Source organism: Bicyclus anynana, chromosome 1 (genome assembly GCF_947172395.1).
Source record: "Bicyclus anynana chromosome 1, ilBicAnyn1.1, whole genome shotgun sequence".
Lineage (NCBI taxonomy): Eukaryota > Metazoa > Arthropoda > Insecta > Lepidoptera > Nymphalidae > Bicyclus > Bicyclus anynana.
In genome coordinates, this window is record NC_069083.1 from 15,303,362 (window position 1) to 15,324,192 (window position 20,831).

Here is a 20,831-nt window from a genome sequence, read left to right on the forward strand (position 1 = left end):
ACAGCAAAAAAAAACGATTACGTATTTATTTTAGTTATTACATATCAAAATAGGTACTTATAATTGTTTATTATGAAAAATATGAAAAAATATAAAGGTTGTTGCTTTTTGACAACTAAATCAGTGATATTTGGGTTGATGTTGTTAATAAGTTGTAATCTCAAATCAGTGCAGTAAGCGTAGCGATTACCAGACATTAGCATTTATGTATGGTCCAGAGATGACACCGCGGACCTCCAATCACATACTCGCGGACCCCCAGCGGTTCACGGACCACAGGTTGGGAAACGATGTTGTAGAGTATCCTATGTACCTTTCTTTCCAGGCGAGGTGCAGTTGCTCTTGTTGGAGGGCGACTTGGTTTCGGCGGCCATTTTCTCCTTCTCGGCCGACATGCTCGCACGCAGGGACCGACCTCGTCCGGACTTACGCGACGATCGAGCCGACGGTCATTACTGTTTGCGGTTTGAAAAATGTGAACGATTGAAAAACATTGAGCTTCACCCCGATGACAATTTGGAACTAGTGTGGCTGATTTTATAAATTGTTACCTAACCAAAAAGTCCTAGTTTTATTCCATAAAAACTTTCAATACGGCAAATTAATTCTTGATTGATTATTCGGTGTTAGAAATGTTCTTTATTGTAATTGACTCTTAAGCAAATTTCAGGAGAAATTTAAATCTAGTATAATCTTCCGCTTTTCGTTTTCTAAACTGCAACAAATTTTTGAAAATCGGGAACTTTTTGATATACTTTTGGTACCAATTACTAGTCCATTTTCTGATCTATAATAATTATTATTGGAGGTTTTCGTTCAGTCTTTGCTAGATGAAATACAGGAATGTTTGTTCTTTTTGTATAAAATTTAAGTATTATTGATATCATTAGAAAACAAGTTAAATTTACTAAGGCGATTTTGGTGTACCGTTTTTGCAACATTTCCTTCTACTGTTCACGATGTAATAAATGACACCGTATATGTTACGGGCAATATGATTAATCGCATAATGTGATTAATGATAAATGCGATTTGGGCAACGGACTAAGCGATCCATGTTATTCACCTTACATAAGTTAGACGGCTGTGAATTGTATCGCACAATTCACATTTATAACTGAAAAAAATCAAATTCACTTTTACACTATTAATAGTAAAGTTAAGCAAACAAGAAAGAAGATACATATATCTTCTTTCTAACTGTACCTGTAACCGTAACGGTAACTAGTTTAGTAATCTATGGCACATATGAAGCCTCAAAGCGTCAATAGCTCAACGATAAGAACCGTTGGACTCATCACCGAGGGTTGGTGGTTCGATCCCCGCCCTATTGTCGTACGCGTTCCTAGCACAGTCTTTCCCGACTAGTTGGAGGGGAATTGGTATATTGGTTGTATTATAAAAGATATGGCAAATATTCTTTTTTTTTTACAAAAAAAACATGCCATAAGTTACTAAACCAGTTACCTACTTTTTAACCAGGTGAATTACATAGTCCTTAAAATATTCACGTTGCAATTATCATTAGTGACATGTATTTAAGTTACAGTAGTAACGACAGTATGAGTTTCGATCTTCGTCTCAATCTCTCTAGAACAAATAAAACGACAAACAAAAACGAATTTCATATTACACGTATTCAAGCGGCTAAACTTACTGCATCTATATAAGCTGACTGAACTATTTTATTTAATAATTTTTCATAGAATACATGCTTCGAAATATTTATTATCACATAATAAAGTTGCTATGTAAAACGTAGGAATGTTTAAACTCGGTTTACGGTTAATGTCCTCCAAGAAAACCTACCTTATTGAATAATGTTCGAGTGCCACATAAGGATCTGACTTATTTGATACTTAAAACTTTGCCAGACTAATGACCAAATTCAAACGATGCCACACTATAAAAGTGACCAAATGTCATCACAGTGAAGACCCAATGTATTTCAAGAGTCACACTATCACCGACCACTCCCGTCAACAGTACGTTATATTTTGGATGATAATGAGCGATGAGTGATTCCTACATGACTAATAATGTAGGCAAATAGCCTATACTCTATTGACATAAAACTATTTAAAAAAACATGAATTTTTATGGTAAATAAGGATGTGTGACTGCGTGTTTGTTTTAGATAGATTAAGTGTACGTTTAAGTTGCGATACTAGTGAGCTCTTCGTTTTTGTTCTCGGTATTGCTTTTTGGGTTTTATTATAAATTTCCAAGTTTTTATATTCGACTGGTATGTTGAATCATGTAAACACAAAAAGTTTGCCAAGTGATCGTAAAAATAACTCACAAGATTTGAAGTTCAAGACTACTAAAAACAAGTAGACAAAAAATGTTCTAGAACGATTATACTGGTTTAATAGTAAGTAGAAGACGCTTAGGAATCCTGTTTGGGTTTCAAACTTTGTCTGGGATAGTTCTATATATTTATAATCAAATATGATAATAAAATCATTGAAAATGCGAATTCCAATCGTAATTACTATTGAGAAAAACGGTTATACAAACGGTAGGGAATTGGAGAAATCTGGCGATGACAGCGACTTTACATTTTATCGCCAAGTTTCCCGGCTTAAGTCCATTCAATACTTTTAATTAAGCCAGTAATTCGTTTTTTTTTCTTTTGCAGTTCTATGAAACTTAGTTATTCAAATTGTACCACAGATTTTATATTGATTAAATGATACACGGGAGAAACGTCATTTTATATTACAATGTTGTTATTTTAAAATCTTCTAATAAAAGTAAAATAAATAACAGGTCAAACTTTTATTGTATCGCATAGTATAATCGATATTCGATACTAAAACTAAAAATGTATTTTTTTTTTTAATTTTTTGTCTGTCTGTCTTGTATGTTGGTCAAGTAAATTTACTTTCGCATTTATAGTATACCGCATAGATGAAACTAGAAAACTGTAAAGTAGCCTTTTGTGCCATGGACACTCACAAAAGGATTTTTGGAAATTTTCAATAAATTGTCAAGTCCGTTGGTACCTTGGAGTAGAAAAGTGAATATGTAATGATATCTTTTCTTTAATTATACGCTTACAGTGTTTTTTATATTTATTTTGATCAATATGTTTTAACATTGTTATTAGTTGCAAAAAATGTATATAAAGTAAGACCTAATGACAAAAAATATAAAAAAGATTATACATTTTCCTATGCTTCCATTGAATGAGCAGCAGCAAAAATGAATTTATTTCTATGGAGTGACTCTGAATAGATGAGACAGTGAACATTACAGTCAACGCAATTAGTGTTGCGAGTATAACATTTAGAGTAAAATCACTATTGCAGCTGGATAATGGCTACATCTATTGTGAAACTCGTGCTTTAAAGCAATTAAATAGCTTAAATAAAGTTTTAATTTTAATGCAACCAGCAAAAGGGATGATGACAAGGTATCAATATCAATCAATATATTGATTTTATGAGACATTCGGGTAAATACGGTTAAGTTAACTAATTGATTCAAAAAAACCCAAGATTGTCTAGATGTTTGAAAAATAAATGAGATTATTAAATTTCAAAATCTTTTAAAGTAATCAGATGAAAATTAATACACTTTAAATTTGCTTATATTCAATGTTACATTTTTTATTATTTGAAGTATTAACATAAACGCCCAATTAGCCCATATATAATTATTTTTTTTGTGCCATTTAGTATGCAGCGTTTTTAGCGATCCGCGGCAGCAACGCAAAATTGACCCTTTTAATCCCTGTAGCTCTGAAAGTAACGATCGCAGATTCCCTGTTACTTCTATGAAATTGCTTTCGCCCTCATTCGCACGACAGTTTTTTTAACGGAAGTTAAAAAAGCGATCAAAGGAAACAAATGCATTCCCAAGTAATATGTTCATAGGACAGTTTTATAAAACACGATGATTTTTTATCGAGGTGTGTGTGTTTTCAATTTTGGGCGTTGGAAATAGACCATGAATTAAATTAAGTACGTTATAAATCTCCAACGCTGCGTTTTATCGTATCGTTTTTTTAACTCTCGTGCGAATGAGGACTTACTGTAGCATTGACTTGTCAAACCGTGATAAATCAATTCATCGATACTCAATGGACCGAAAACCTGTGATAGTCAGACAAACCTCATAATAGGAACGCTGAAAGGTTGATAGCCTATGATACTACCATACGTAAGTACGTTAGCCAATTATGGTATTTGGACTATGGATTTCGAAGGTAGCAGGTTTTAAGGATCACAACCACCCACAATCATCTAAGTATAAAGCGTTTTTTTAAATATTTTTCTTGGCATAATTTGAGAAATCATGTCCCCCGTCATCAGTTGCTTAGCTTCGTGGCAATCATTTGCAAAACAGGGTTAATTTTCTTTAAAGGATAACTTTAAAGGTAACTGTAATGAACGGTTGACACGAATCTAACAGTCTAGTGACGTGATCTCTATTGATATCCTTTAGAAAATACTAAAAAAATAACGTTTTATACTTGGACTATTTAGGATCTAGGCCTTTAAATCTGCGTTACAAAGTCACCACGGTCCAAACTGCATAATTTGATACCGTACTTACCTATGGTATGAATCTTTCGGGTTTCCTAAAATCACACACTCATATCAATTTATCCACGCACACACACAAAGTTGTACGTAATTATGTTATTTGTTAATAATTTTCCACCTAGTACAGGGGCCCTTGCTACTTGAACCTAGTACAACTTTTTTTTTTTTAATTTAATGAGGTGTGTCTGGCTGCCTCTGGCTGAAGATGTTACTCGTTCGAGATTGATTAATGATGTTCAAGTTACACGTAACTTTAAGTTACATTAGTTTGTTTTAACGACATATGACGTTGCTTTCGTCTACCGATTTATCTTGATAATCTACCGTAATGTTGCCTGATTAAACTCGTATATGATTTAGCAGAAATAATTTAAATTGATATGAGAAGTCAGATAATTATTTCTTGATTGTTCAAAATAAAAAAAAATATCACATTGTGTGAATTTTATTTTATAAAATCTAAATATTACAGTACAAAATTTTAAAAATTAAACATTTACAGAATATCAATTATTTTTTCTTTCATTTGGTTAAAACCTAATTTTATTTCATTTTGAAAAAGATCTTCTTTTATTTTAAATGAAGCTATCATGAATATGAAAATAACTAAGCAACTTAATTTTTCGTGTCGTATTAAAAGATGTCGTAGGTAAAAATCGCATTATCAGAAGAAGGGTAGGTACACAATTATTTTAACAAATGCGAACAACCTTGCCCTTTGATGCTAAAGCCTTAACTCGACCACATAAAGACTATTTTGCAATACATTTAGTGGTTGCGTACTTTTATCAGTTGAGAAGGGTCGCCTCTGCGGTATGGCGCGTAAAAATACAAGGTTTGTGTCAATCAAAGTCCTAATTTTGTGGATTATTTTGTCTGAGCCATGTGAGAGATTTATTATAATCCAATAGATATTTTGTGTGAGCCCCAAATATTTTATACGCGAACCTTGAACAAAGGCTCATTCTCTGTTAATCTTTTAATGTAATGAGTAATACTTGAAATTAATGTAGAAGGAGTATTTAAAATAGGGATGTCCAAGATGATGTTACGACTACAGTTACGACAATGCGTTAGTAATATTGATTTATGTGAGAAAAAAGAAGTAAAACAATATTGTAGTGAATAGTTTAATGAATACATGGAAGATGAGTTAACAAAACATACAATGATAATTTAAGTGATAATATTAAATTGGCGCAGCTAGGAGTGCGAAACTTTTCTGAAGGCGCGAAAGGTCGGCTATGTGTGAGTTACGTTAAGCTTTTAAAATCCGCATCAAATGTGAAATACAAAAAGGATTATACATTAAAAAAATTAAAAAGAAAAATTAACTATATGTTACCGCGGATCACGAAAACCGAAAATCGAGATGAGAATGTCACGCCACTCAACACATAACCTGTCAAGCACGATTCGTTACGTAAGCGAGCACGTTAACTGCACCTGCACGGGGCAGCCGAGCGGGAAGCGGTCGGCGGGTCGCGGGCGCTCGGGCGCGTCGTGCGAGGCGCGATGAGCGCGGCGGTGGCGCGGTTGGCTCGCCGGTGTCCCGGGCGGGTCGATGCGGGCGGCGGGCGGCGGCGGAGTGCTGCACCGGGAGGCTGCGCCGCGCCCCCGCCCGCCGCCCGCGCCCCGCGCCCGCGCACGCGCACCCGGCGCCCGCTCTCCGCCGCCCGCCCGACGCCACCGGCCCGACGTTTCAATTCCCTCTCCGTACTGATTTACGATACTCTCGCTTATATCTCTGCTGTTTTTTATCTTACGACATTTGTAGGCGCGCTCGTACCGTGCGATTGACTTGCTGAACACAATGATTGCTATTCACATAAAGGAGTTAGACGATAATTGCAATCATTAGTACATATTGTATTTTATTTACGAGTATATGCTATAGAAATAATAATAAACATCAAAATTTAATTAACGATTTAATTTGAAAATTGTGGGATACTTTGACACGATACCTGTGCTCTTTGTATAACTGGAAGCGAATGGGCTTAGTTAGTTCTTTCTCTACAATTTTAAGCATTCTTCATTAATTTATTGTATCAGGCGATGTTGCTGTCTTGTTGGCAAGATAACATGACGACCATTCTGGTTTTTATTTAGGAGACTATGCTAGTTACTGTTTTGTTTCCTTTGGAAATAATTGGGTCAGAGTGAGGGTACAACAAACATAGTTAGACGCATTATGTTGTCTACTGTCTGGCTAATATTATCCTATTAGCAAAGCAGCTCTTATGTACGCCAGTCTTTGTTATTTGTTCAATAGTTAGAAGAATAGATGTATTGTATTATGTCATCCAATATCTTCTTTGTTACACTGGCTCAGAGTGTTAATGCGGTCATTTTTGTATTTTTATATAGATAGCACGTTTCGTTTGACCCTGGAAAATGCTTTTGATAGATGCCAGTATTACTTAAAGCTGAAGTGGCAATGGTCGGGGCACATAGTTCGAAAAGCCGATAGTCGTTGGGGTACCAAGATGCTGGAATGGCGACCCCGCTCTACAAAGTGCAGTGTTGGTCGACCCCACGACCGACCGACACGTGGGCTAAAGACATCAAGCGAGTCGCAGGGATTCGCAGGATGCAGGCGGCTCAGGATTGTGATGTTTAGAAGTCCTTACAAAATTCCCATGTCCTGCAGTGTAATTTGCAGAATTCTAAGTATAACTTTGTCAGTGGGTGGTAAATAGACTTTTTTTGATTTGTAAGTATAGGACTTGCAAGTTGTTTTCTAATTTTAACTTGAGATACAAGGTTTGTAATTATAGGGAATGCCTCTTATATTGTCCGTAGGTGGTATACCCACGTATAGCTTTGTTCCCATCGTATTTACGTGTATCATAAGTTGTCTAATTTTAACTAGAAATAACATGATTGGTATTGGTAACAGTAGGGAATCCCCGATTTACAACATGTAAGAGTTTTTTTTTATTCTTTACAAGTTAGCCCTTGACTACAATCTCACCTGATGGTAAGTGATGATGCAATCTAAGATGGAAGCGGGTTAACTTGTTATGAGTGTTATAGGACTCAAAGGTGATTACAAAATATAAGAAAACTAATGTCGTACAAAGGTTATGATTCACAACACTTGTCAGGACAACTTAATTAACAAATCAAACTGTAACCAAAATAAGACCCTAGAATGGCAGAGAATGACCTTGAGTGGAGTCACGTACTTGTGAACGATGTGTGTAGGGTTAAAGGTACCTTTGACTGATATCAAACACTCCCCTTTTCCACTCAAGTCACTCTCCCCGCCTATCCTAAGTAACCGATTAAGAATTACACAACAAGAGATGTGGTCGACTCGAACGCCACGAGCACACTGAAGCCAACACGAGATCGAGCGACGTCATATCCGTCACAGACTACTATCTCCAACACTAAACGGCGATAACATTCGGCCATCCTGGTGGCGCATCCGTCCCTGGATCGCGTTCGTGTCTGGTGCAGTTGCGGTTACACTGACAACTTGAGCGTGTACAAACCACTATTGAAGGTCGTGTATGACTCATTTTTAATCGAATGAGTGTGTATGGGCCTTGTGTATCTAGGGTTATGTATGGTTCAAGTCACCATTGTAAGTAAGGTCGTGTATGACTCATTTTTATAGAAAAATGACAGTAGGGTTACTTAATCCGGTAACCAAAATTCACAAATTTGAAACAGTTATAAGTTGCAATTATTAACACAAAATCTATACGGCATCATTTCGCGTCTTGTCATATATTAAAACGCAAAATTTCATCGTTAACACCGTGAAACACAATTTCTAAACAATTCTGTCAATACCGTCAATACTTATCACGAAATCACGATTCACACACTAATTACATCCGAATTTAACAATACCGTAATGTAAAACTCATCGGTGTACTTTACTCAATTAATTTGTTACCCTCTTTTTATGAAAAATACTCTCATACTAGATTTAACAAAGAAATGAAAAACGATTGGCCGGATTTAGGGTAATTTAAAACTACGTCGTTATTTTTGTTTACTATGCGGGCACAAGTTCTTTATCCCACTTCTGATGTTATAGGACTCAAAGGTGATTACAAAATATAAGAAAACTAATGTCGTACAAAGGTTATGATTCACAACACTTGTCAGGACAACTTAATTAACAAATCAAACTGTAACCAAAATAAGACCCTAGAATGGCAGAGAATGACCTTGAGTGGAGTCACGTACATGTGAACGATGTGTGTAGGGTTAAAGGTACCTTTGACTGATATCAAACACTCCCCTTTTCCACTCAAGTCACTCTCCCCGCCTATCCTAAGTAACCGATTAAGAATTACACAACAAGAGATGTGGTCGACTCGAACGCCACGAGCACACTGAAGCCAACACGAGATCGAGCGACGTCATATCCGTCACAGACTACTATCTCCAACACTAAACGGCGATAACATTAGGTAGATGAAAATCCACACCCCTTTAGGTTTCTACACGACATCGTACCGGAACGCTAATTAGCTTGGCGGTACGTTTTTATCAGTTGGGTGGTAACTAGCCACGGCCGAAGCCTCCCACCAGCCAATGCCGTTTGCGATACCGCCGAAAGATTTCAAAAATCCGGAATGTAATGTATTTACATGTGATAGATTGTAAAACATTGTTTCTTTTGACATGATATTGCATTATAGTGTTTTCTCTTACCCTCACATATAATAACGTTAATACTTCCTGAAGTCAAAACGAATGTTGAAATCCACCGGTTTCCTTTATTTATACTTCTATAATCTTAAAGTTATTTATTAAACGAATGTCTACTTTCATCAGGATTTGTTTTTTCATAAATAATCCAGTGTATCGAGTTACTGTTTTTGTAACATGATCCCAATAACCAATTTCTATCTTGGATGAACGACCATCAGGCTAGTTCACTATTTTTGACGTATGCTAGTTGACATAATATACAAAATTGATATTCTATGTAACAAACATTTGTACTTACTGGTTCATATTTTATGTAGGTAGATGACAATTTGTCAATTGATTTGATGTATATTTTAATAGGTTGCTAATAAAGACCAAAATAGTGAATAAGCCAACTGGACGGGTGGTTGTCAACCACTGAACGATTTATCAGATAATTTCTTCCACACTAATACTAATTATTTCCGGTAGCAGTTGTCAACATTAAAAAAAACAAGTTTCCATCAAAAGCTGTCAACGCACAGCAGTATATGGATGCCTGCAATCACTCAACATCAAGCGACCTGCATTGTAAGCTCGCCGTTATAGCGGTATAAACTAAGAAAAGAGTTATAAAATGATTTATTAATTTTGCTATCCTCAACGAAAATCCAACGAACCCATGCGACAACGTCACCCAGGTCCGACAAAATACTCTCTACTTACGTTTCACCCCGTAACCGGAGCATCAGCATCCTCAGGAGATGTTGACTCTACAACGTGCAATTGTAAAGTAAAGACTTTATACTTAGTTATATTAATTTTTATCATCATCATCATCATATAAGCCTATGGACGTCCACTGCTTTAGGCCTTTTGTAGGGACTTCCAAACATCACGATACTGAGCCACCTGCATCCAGCGAATCCCTGCGACTCGCTTGATGTCGTCAGTCCACCTGGTAGGGGGTCGGCCAACACTGCGCTTACTAGTGCGGGTTCACCATTCCAGCACTGTGGGACCCCAACGTCCATCGGCTCTTCGAACTATGTGCCCCGCCCATTGCCACTTCAGCTTCGCAACTCGTTGAGCTATGTCGGTAACTTTGGTTCTTCTGCGGATCTCCTCATTTCTGATTCGATCACGCAGAGATACTCCTAACATAGCTCGTTCTATCGCCCGCTCTGCGACTCTGAGCCTTCTTATGATGCCCATAGTTAGCGACCAAGTCTCGGAACCATAGGTCATCACTGGCAACACGCACTGTTCGAACAGTAATTTTTATACTTATAGCAAAATAAATAAATTATTATATAATCATGATGAACTTCCGCAAAGTAACGCCTGATTCTATCCAATATCCAAGAAAAGAGTTGTTTCGTGAGCGTAAGTACAATACAAGTCTTAAATGAAAGCGTAAATTTGTTCCGAATTTTGTAATTACGCTGTTATAATTACGCGTTTGGGCCCAAATCGCATTAAAACAAACATTGCTTTGTAAGGGCCCGGGCCCTTAGATCTTCGACCCGCACCGAAGCACCGTGACCGGAGAACAAAGGACGCGGACGATGTAATTTTATGTGAAATAACACAATTGTATTTTAGACTTGGCATAAATTATGTTTCATTAAGGTTGTTTTAGGAACATATTTTGTTGAAGAACTAGTTCCGCACTCTATTTCTTTTGTCTCTGAATTCCTTTCTGTATTACAATATTTTCTAAGGTTAATTAATAACACCACATAAAGCCATCCAAAATATGAATCATATATCAAGGCCATGGAGTCGCACTGCCAAAAAAATTCTCCGAATTATCTGACCGCGGCTAGTTGCCTCGACTGGTAACATAAGGACTGGCTCATTTTGTACGCAAAGGATCAGCTAGGCTGTCCAGGGCGGAAATGCAGCCAGTATTCTTGCCACCATTCCACGTGGGCATGATTTGTATATTTATTAGGATAAGTTAGCTTAAGTTCTCTCTCAATAAAATAAAGTTTATTTGTATCAAGATTTCAAAAACCTCTTGACATACAAAAATGAAATTTGGCAGGGAGGTAGTTTAGATATATTACAAGTCCGCTAAGAACTGATTATGGGAGAAGGCCGGATTAAGGAGGTCTAAGGGCGGACGAAGTCGCTGGCGTTCGCCAGCCAGCCAGTATTCTTGCCACCATTCCACGTGGGCATGATTTGTATATTTATTAGGATAAGTTAGCTTAAGTTCTCTCTCAATAAAATAAAGTTTATTTGTATCAAGATTTCAAAAACCTCTTGACATACAAAGATGAAATTTGGCAGGGAGGTAGTTTAGATATATTAGAAGTCCGCTAAGAACTGATTATGGGAGAGGGCCGGATTAAGGAGGTCTAAGGGCGGACGAAGTCGCTAGCGTTCGCTAGTTTTGACTAAACTGGTTGGTCCTTTAGTTAGCACAATATGACTTCGAATCACAAGTTCTTATATTCGAGCCCTGGCTCGGTTATGAAATATTGAGCTATTCTTTCTTCCAAGTCACTAAAATTGTCAGCCCGAAGTTAGGAAGTATGTATAGAGCACGTTAAAACATCGGTCCTAGTTTTTATCATTAACATCTGAAAGCGATCGTAAGAAAATCAAACATCATCAGTCATAATCAGTACTGTGGTGGGCTAATCTCTAGATTTTTTTTTTATAAAAGAATATTTGCCATATCTTTTTAAATATGACCAATATTCCCATTCCCCACGTTCATGGATCAAACCACCATCCCTCGGTGATGAGTCCGACCGCTCTTACCGTTGAGCTATTGAACTAGGCTCATATATACTCGTATGAAACATAAACTATTAATGAGTATGTCGTTATGTCAACTAAATTGTATTTGAATGCACCGAGCGTTTCATTTAATATTGTGCTGGCTTTATATAGCTTACGAGCGAGAGTGCAACTAATAATAGCTATTGGAAGTGGAAATAGGGGCTTTATTTTTTACACCAGTATCAGGGGAAATTATCAGGACAGGCCGTATGGGAGGCTATCGAATCTACCTCATAAGCTCTCGCTTCGATGCTCAAGTATTGAGTTTATTAATACCTACCGTATTAACTTTATTTAGGTCGAGATTATATTTCATATCGTACGGGGTTGTGTGCCCCACTTAACATATTTATCTGTACGAGAAAAAAAGAACAGAAAGAGACTACGTGTCTTTACTTTGAATATTTACATCGTTATAATCAGCCTATTTTTTATACACATGGATATATACAGTATAATTCGCTTCTATTGACGTGGCAACGTCTTATAATTATTCGATGGAGCCGGCTGCACACTCGAAAAATGATGACGTCATGCGTCGTTCCCTAGCTCTAGGGTGGCCAACTTTTTTTAAAAAGAAATAAAGTCTGGTCTATGAAGAGTTTTATTAAACAGTGTTTTAGAAAAACGAGCATTTTCTTTTGAAAAATGCAAGCAATCCATCAGTATTTTCTTATGACGTTGTCACGTTCAAGTATCGTCAGTACTCCAATGCGGGATGGTGAGTAATATTAAAATTTCTGACTATCACTACCAGAGGATATAGACTGGTGCAGGCCATCGACTGCCCGTCTTTGGGATGCTATGAGATTTTTTTTCAAGTAAGAAAAACTCATTACTTATTTCATACATACTTACACAATGCACACATCACTACCCCCTAAAATAAGCGTATAGCCTGTGTTATGGATCCTAAAATATAGCTGATTAAATCATATATATTTATATACTACATATAAATACTTGTACAATGTATAAATACACCCAGACACTGGAAAAGACCATGCTCATCACACAAACATTTTCCAGTAGTGGGAACCGAACCTACGGCCGTAGATGCAGAAAGTAGGGTCACTACCCACTGCACTTCGCGGTCGTCATAACCCGACCCAGGACTCGAACTCAATATCTTATGATACGCCGCTTCACCATTGGATCAATGAGGCATTTTGAGCTGAAAAACCACGAATCAATTTTTTTTTTAATTTTGTCTGTCTGTCATAACGCAAAAAATCGTAATTACACGAAGTCGCGGGCGTTCGAGTGTTTGTAATATTTCTCCAATATGTCACAAGAGTTCATTAAATAACACGGTACATTGTTGAGTTGATTAAAATTCTGTATCGAAGGGAGAAAAATTCGTAAAGAGATGATTAATTTTTTTTCTGAGGCATGTATATAGCCAATGAAATAATGAAATTCTTTCATAATTCATAATGAATGTTTCATTTCTTGGTTGTTTTCCCAAGATAAATAATATTTTCCAAGTCTTTTTAAATATTATGTCCAATATTCTAGAATTCCTACAATTAATCGGAATGACTGTGCCTATACAATAGTCTAGGAGGCGTCGATTGAGTTAAGATTTTTATTTAATAAAAACCGACAAGTCCGTGTCAGGCCTCGCGCAATGTAGGGATCTGTAGATTAAATAAGCATTCTAAACCCTTATTTAATGCACTAAAATACCGATAACGATACCCCATACCATGGGATAGACGATAAAAAAATCATCCTCAATTTGCATGTAGAGAAGGAACCCCAATATATATATTTTTTTAATTTTCTTTTTACCACTTTAAAGACGTAATTAATATACATACCCATATCAAATTTCATCTTTCTAGTTTTTACATACTCTGTGCTATCTAACCGACAACTTTATCTTTTTAATTAACAACGGAATTAGTATGCACTTTTCGAAATCCAATTACGTTTTTTAAGTTGCTGGACTTAAAAGTAGACAATAACTAAGCAACAATTCCTACTAAAATAGCAGCAATTGTTGCTTAGTTGATACTACCCAAGTTGATACAACGATACCCCACATTATCAAATAAACGAGTAAAAAACTTCATCCCCATTTTAATGTACCCTAAAAATATATTTTTCAAGATTTTATTTTACAACTTGTTAAAATTTTTAACTACATACTCATGCTAATTTACAGCTTTCTAGTAGTAATAGTCTCTGCGCTAAACCGTGGACAGTCGGACGGAAAGACGGACAGACAGACGGACATGGCGAAACTATCAGGGTTCCTTGTTGACTACGGAACCCTAAAAAGGGAATTTTGTATAATAATTGTCAATTTAACAGTAAAAGGCTAGAAGACACTTTTTATAAAAAAGGTCTTAAATTGTTAATTTTCGTACTACTTCATTGAAAAAAAAATATTGTATTTACCAAACATTAAACCTTCTAACTTTGTTTAAAAGAATCCAGAAGTTAGCAAGTAAACGTTTCTGTAATTGCGTACCTTATTAAAAACTAAAATACTGATATTTGGCGGAGTAGAGAAGAGGAATATAGGCCATGAATACACAGAGCCGTAGACTTAGGGTTGACCTACTTCGTGGAATAAAGGCTATAGATGAAAGGGCGATTTGAATTTTTGTTTTTGAAGGTTTTTGAGAGATTGCCCGAGGAGCACAAAGGCGCCAGTTCGTTTTATTAAGCTGTTGCTATTACACTATTAATATTTGTAGCCAAGCTGATTTCGTTCCCACGGTAGCTTCATTTTAATTTTGAAAATTGTGTATCGATAAGATTAATTTGCATGAATTAATGTTTTTCGTACATTTAGTAAGATTAAGGTTGCTTTTCTGTGAATAAGTAAAATGGAATGCCCATGCCTGGCCAAGGCCTACCCTAACCATCGGGCAATTTATTTATATATAAAAAATTTTGATAATTCTACTTTAATAATGAAATCATTACTTTATCAAAAAAGTTTGCTATAACTTTTTACGACATTTTTAATTCATCTTTAATTTGTCTACAACGGGGACAAGCTAAGATCATTGACCATATCGCCTGAGTTTTACGATGTTTTTGAAGACTTAGCCAAAAATTTAAAAATTTGAAAATTACCAAAATTCGACAGACGACGACCTACTAAAAACGTTACGACGACAACAACAACTTTACCGTTGTATTAATGCCAACAAATATCTACTTTTGATGATAAATGTTAAACTTTGACTTTTATGATTTTTTATAATTCGTCTCACTGCTAAGCACGAGTCTCCTCTCAGAAGGAGAGGAATTTATACCAATAGTCCACTGCGTTGACCCAATGCGGATTGGCTGACTTCACGTAGAGAATTAAGAAAATTGTCAGGTATGTTCACCTCACGTTGATTTTCCTTTACCATTTGAGACAAGTAATATTTAATTTCTTAAAATGTTGGAGGTGCATGCACCGGACCGGATTCAAACCTACGCCTTTCGGAATTGGAGGAAGAGGTCATAGGCTAACACCAGTTAAACACTTTGAGCACGACTCTGTCTGTAGCTAATGCTAACCACGGTACTAAAGAGGCACATTATGAATAGGAAATGTTGAATAATGATTTCCTTGAGATATAATCGGCTCCCACAAAATCGCGATTACTCCGTCTCAGCCGGCTTAGAAGCCATTGTTACGAGAGGAATACTTACATAAAGACCGCAGTAATACCTACTCCGTTACTTATTTATTGTTGGACTGTTTAGCATCTAATGAGACTACAGTACCGTGTATTTCGTATATAGTAAACAAAACACGATACATTATTTGAGTATTATTTGATTCGTTGCCCTTTATTTTTACCGTTTATTTTTTAAAGAGAATATTTATAATACATTTTCATTACAGTTTTGATAAAAGTCTGGCCCCTTTACCTTTGCTGTAATCAAGTAATAAGAATTGTTGTAATCATTAATTATCCATTATCATCATCATTATCAACCCATATTCGGCTCACTGCTGAGCTCGAGTCTCCTCTCTGAATGAGAGGGGTTAGGCCACCACGCTGGCCCAATGCGGATTGGCAAACTTCACACACACAGAGAATTGAGAAAATTCTCTGGTATGCAGGTTTCCTCACGATGTTTTTCTCCACCGTTTGAGACACGTTTCCTTCACTTCACAATTATCCCCTTAAAATTATTCCCCACATACCCTTTAAAACATCTCACACATAGACGGTGCAGACATGCTGACTGAAACTTAACAAATACCGAGTTCCAAATAAAAAATATTAATAATAATGGAACTGAGAATTGCCTTGTGGCATTCTTGGAAGTCTTTTGTATTCGGTTATAATTGATACAATTAGCAAAACAAAAGGACAGTTTTATCAAACAAAATCGGACGACAGTGAGATTTTCGAGAGGGCGAAGATGCTATTGAAATCATGCCGTCAGATGACAACTGGGTCACGAGCGCCCCACGGACTTCGCTCTCCGGGCTTTGTGGACGAAGCCCCGTGATCTACGAACTGATACCATATTGATAAAAAGTCGGTTAATGATTACAATTTAAACAACTGTCGGATCAATAATCAAGTATTATTGTTCCGATAGTTGTTTCAGTCAATGGTCTTGTCGAAAAGCTTCGACCAACACCATAAGAAGCTTTCGCTGAACTCCTGGATCAAGGGTCCGATACAGAATGCAGTGATTCTTGAGACGGCGCGTATTGTGAGGAGGTTTCTCACTGTGGAGCCCTGACCACCGGTTGCTTGGGCACTCAAATGTCCCGCAACGGGAGAGTTGATTTTTATTTTGTAAATTCATATTAGTGTTTTGTATTAGGTATTGTCAAAAAAATTAAAAAAAAAAGAAAATTATATAAATGAGAGATTGAAAATGTCTATAATTTATGGCGTTACAGTGTGTACTAAAAAAAATGTAGGTTAGCTATCATTAACATCTGTTAATAATATAATCGTTGAATTTAATTTATTATCTTATACCTGCCGCGTCGTTAGTTTAATGCAAATATGCTCGCGTTTGACCATGATTTATGTTGGTGATAAATGTAGATACAGTCTTAGACGGGACACGCTTACCTAGAAGGTGCCTATTCACTATTGTTTTTAAGATACCCAATTTATAAGATTCAGGAAACATAGACTTGGGAAGCGTATGAGAAAAAAGACGCAAAGAGTTGTGTACGGGTCCTAGGGACATCTACAACATAGGGATGAAAACCCACCCGATATCTTGCGGTGCGATGGTAAAAAGTAGAAGGTGGTATGACGTCGAATAGCTGCTGAGCACACTCTCCAAAATATATTATATAAACACTGATACTAGTTTAAAATTTAAATTAAATAATTATCTATACTAATATTATAAAGAGGTAAAGTTTGTAAGTTTGTAAGTTTGTAACAATTCTTTGAAATGGGGTAATCTTCGGAACTACTGGTCCGATTTTAAAAATTCTTTCACCAGTAGAATGCTACGTTATCGGGGAGTGCTATAGGCTATATTTTATATTTCTATCATATATAACTATTGAGTTATCGCGGGTTTTCTCTTACAGGTCGGACCGAAAAACTTACTTATTCGCATGCGCTGCCTCAAACATTGCGTATAACTGAAATAAATGTATGGAGGCTTTTTGAACCTTTAAAAGTTCTACAAAAAAGTCCGCGACACCATATATCTATCTTTTATATTTTAGCAGATATAGTACCTTTAGTACTTTAATAAATTATTTAAATTTTAAACTAAGGTTTACGTCATTATTTACACAACTAAACTTAAATCCTTATCAAAATAAATTATTTAATAATCACAAGGATATTATAGAGATAGTTATATAGTTTCGGAGATAATACAAAATTTCTGAAAGTCACAGAAATGCCGCTATATGACGCCCCGCGATTTCAATTACGTGGTTCCCGTTCCCGTGTGAATATGAGGACCAAACATAGCCTATGACACTCGCAAATAATGTAGCTTTCTATTGGTAAAAGAATTTTCCAAATCGGTCCAGTAGATCCAGAGATTACCCCCGACAACCACACAAACTTTACCTCTTTATAGTATTAGCATAGAAGTCGCTTGGGAAATTATAGTCTTTTGGTCATTGCACCACGCACAAAAGGCTGGACTAATTTTGCTGAGTGTAGGGATAGGATAGGGGTAGGGAAGGGGTAGGATAGAGGTAGGGTAGGGTAGGGTACGGATGAGGTAGGGGTAGTGTAAGGTAGGGTACGGATGAGGTAGGGGTAGTGTAGGGTAGGGGCAAGGTAGGGGAAGGGAAGAATATGGAACGTATAGGGTAGGGTAAGGTAGGGAAGGGGTAGGGTACGGGTAGGGGTAGATTAGGGGTAGGGTAGGATAGGGTATGGATAGGTTACGGGTAGGGTTAGGGTAGGGGTAAGGTGAGGGGAGGGTAGGGTTAGCGTTAGCGGTAGGGTAGGAGTAAGGTAGGGGTAGGGTAGGGTAGGGTTGGGTAGGTTTACGAGCAGGGTAAGGTAGAGGTAGAAAAGTTTACATAAATTTTTACGCGGACGAAGTCGCGGGCGACCGCTAGTGTTAAATATTTTTTTTTAATTCAAATTTGTTGTTCATTTTATTCAATTTGTATTTAGTTTTTTTCTCAGTAACTTCTTTAAACGATTTTGAAAGTATTATTTCTCAAAATTAATTATGTGTATTATCCTGCTCTCTCTCGGTAGCTATTTTATCACTTTGTGGTCGTCATACCTGTAACAAAAATAAACATGAATTAGGAACATATAAAATTATTTCGTAAGGGGAAAAGTTCCTATGGACACTCTTATTGGTTTTCTCTCGGCTAAACCTCCCCTCCTTTAAAATACTGTTGTACCTGACATTCCGTCTATTAACAACAGGAAGCCAAGCAAAATATTCGAATAATGAATAAAAACCAGCCAAGTGCGCGTCAGGCCACGCGCAGTGTAGGGTTCCGTAGATTAAATTAGCATTTTGAACCGTTATCTAATGCACAAACATACCGATAACGATCCGATCACTAAATCAAAATTTATTGGTAGAAGACCCTTGATATCTTTCAAAGACCTATCCAATAATATCCCACGCTATGCTGTAAACAAACAAAGAAAAATCATCCCCACTTTACATTTAGGGGAGCTACTTACCCTCAAAAAATATTTTCCAAGATTTTATTCTACGACTTTGTTCACATTTTTAATACACTTTCTCAGGTTTGTTTACAGCTTTCTAGCAGTAATAGTCTGTGTAATAGTAGACACGGCAGAACTATAAGGCTTCCTTGTGGGCTAAGGAACCCTAAAAACAACATAACAAAATTTTCGAATTTGGAATATCAAGATTTACACTCTACCCTATTGAACTGCAGGTAGGTAAAATCTATACTTCACTTTTTTAATTCAAAGTCCACAGTAAAAGTAGATAAATAGTAATTAAGTAACAAACAGTAGAAGCTATACATTAAACGGCGGTGACCTGTAAAGGTTAGGCAAACATTGAACACCGAAACGATCGAAGTGTTTGTTGGTAAATATTGTTCAGCCGCCTGAGATAGTCCCTACATACTGTTTAATGTAACATTTAATTAAATTTAATCTGTACGTCTACATGGAGGGTGTACCTGCCGTCTCCGTTCCGTGGTTACCTGGTTATGGACCATGAAAGTACGTTGTTCTTACTTTCTTCTAATAATCACATCACACTAATATTATAAAGGCGAAAGTTTGTATGTAAGTGTGAAAGTGTGTGTGTAAATGTGTAAGTATGTTTTTTCCTCTTTTACGCTGCGACTATAGAAACGATTTTGCCGAAATTTGGAATGGAAATAGTGTTACGCTGGATTAACACATAGGCTTTTCATCCCGGAAAAATCCATGGTTCCCGCAGGAATTGTGAAAAACAGAATTTCACGAGGACAAAGTCGCGGGCTCCCGCTAGTACTAAATACTGAGCTTTTCTATTCTAGTTTAGTCTTTTCTAGCTAAAACTATTGAGTCCGGAGTGGGGAAGTAGGGAGTTTATACCCTTGCATCTTGGAGATTCTCAAACCTTAGACAATTAAAAAAGTAAATAGATGTTTATGGTACAGGCTTCTTTGATAATCTCTGACATAATGCTAACTCTATAAAAATGTAATACAAATTGTAATACATAAAGGCTTGTTATACTTTTTTACAGGGATTTCAAGATGGCCTCATTAGTATGGGATATGCGACCGTAGAGTTTCAATGATGCAGCACTTATTTCCGCTCGTGTGGATTTTACGTTTCAAAAGGTATAATAGGTTAATTTTATGGGATGCGTTATATTCTATACTTACTCGTATTACAAAGAGAAATCAAGTAAGTTGAATGAAATTAGCAGAACTTGAGTTGGGACGATGAAAGACAAAAATAGAACAGCAAAATAACTTTTTTATCTGTTCATGGTAATCCTCGTAATTACTTGGGTTTTTGCAGGCATATTAAAAATGGCTTGGAGAAAAATAAAGAAACAAAAATATCGAATCCTACGTAAATGATTACGTAACGATCAGGAGGATAAACAAAATTAAAAAATAGTTAGAAATAGGTAAGCTAAATTATTATGTAATCCATTGTACATACAGTCATGCCCGTATTGGACCCGCCAACACGCATTCGAGTAGCGTGGTGTTGCCAAGCTCCATATCTCCTCTCCTTTATGGAGAGAGATCTTGTAGTGGAAGGTTAGAATGGGCTGATAATGATGATGAATACGGGTGTGAGTAACGAGATTTTTTTCACTGTAATGAAAGAGGTGATTACGGCTCTAGCCACGTTCGTGCCAGCCGGAGCGAATTCGAGAACAATAAAATTCTCCGGCTCTGCC

At 36.6% G+C, this 20,831-nt stretch overlaps 1 protein-coding gene across 8 annotated transcripts in view; it reads right to left on the bottom strand.

Annotated features, from left to right (window-relative positions):
- Positions 1 to 20,831, bottom strand: part of LOC112044215 (solute carrier family 12 member 4) — a 424,075-nt gene that overhangs the window by 50,422 nt on the left and 352,822 nt on the right. Inside the window, exons 1-2 of one of the 8 annotated variants that reach the window (XM_024079969.2) lie at positions 6,000 to 6,140; positions 314 to 455 (exon numbers count right to left, since the gene is read on the bottom strand). The exons of 5 other annotated variants lie outside the window; for them this stretch is intronic. In XM_024079969.2, the coding sequence (XP_023935737.2) occupies positions 314 to 395 (82 nt within the window). In that variant the 5' untranslated portion in view covers positions 396 to 455; positions 6,000 to 6,140. Of the gene's footprint in view, positions 1 to 313; positions 456 to 1,809; positions 2,725 to 5,898; positions 6,141 to 20,831 lie in introns of those variants that run through there. 2 more of the 8 variants (XM_024079970.2, XM_024079968.2) reach the window with 2 other exon arrangements.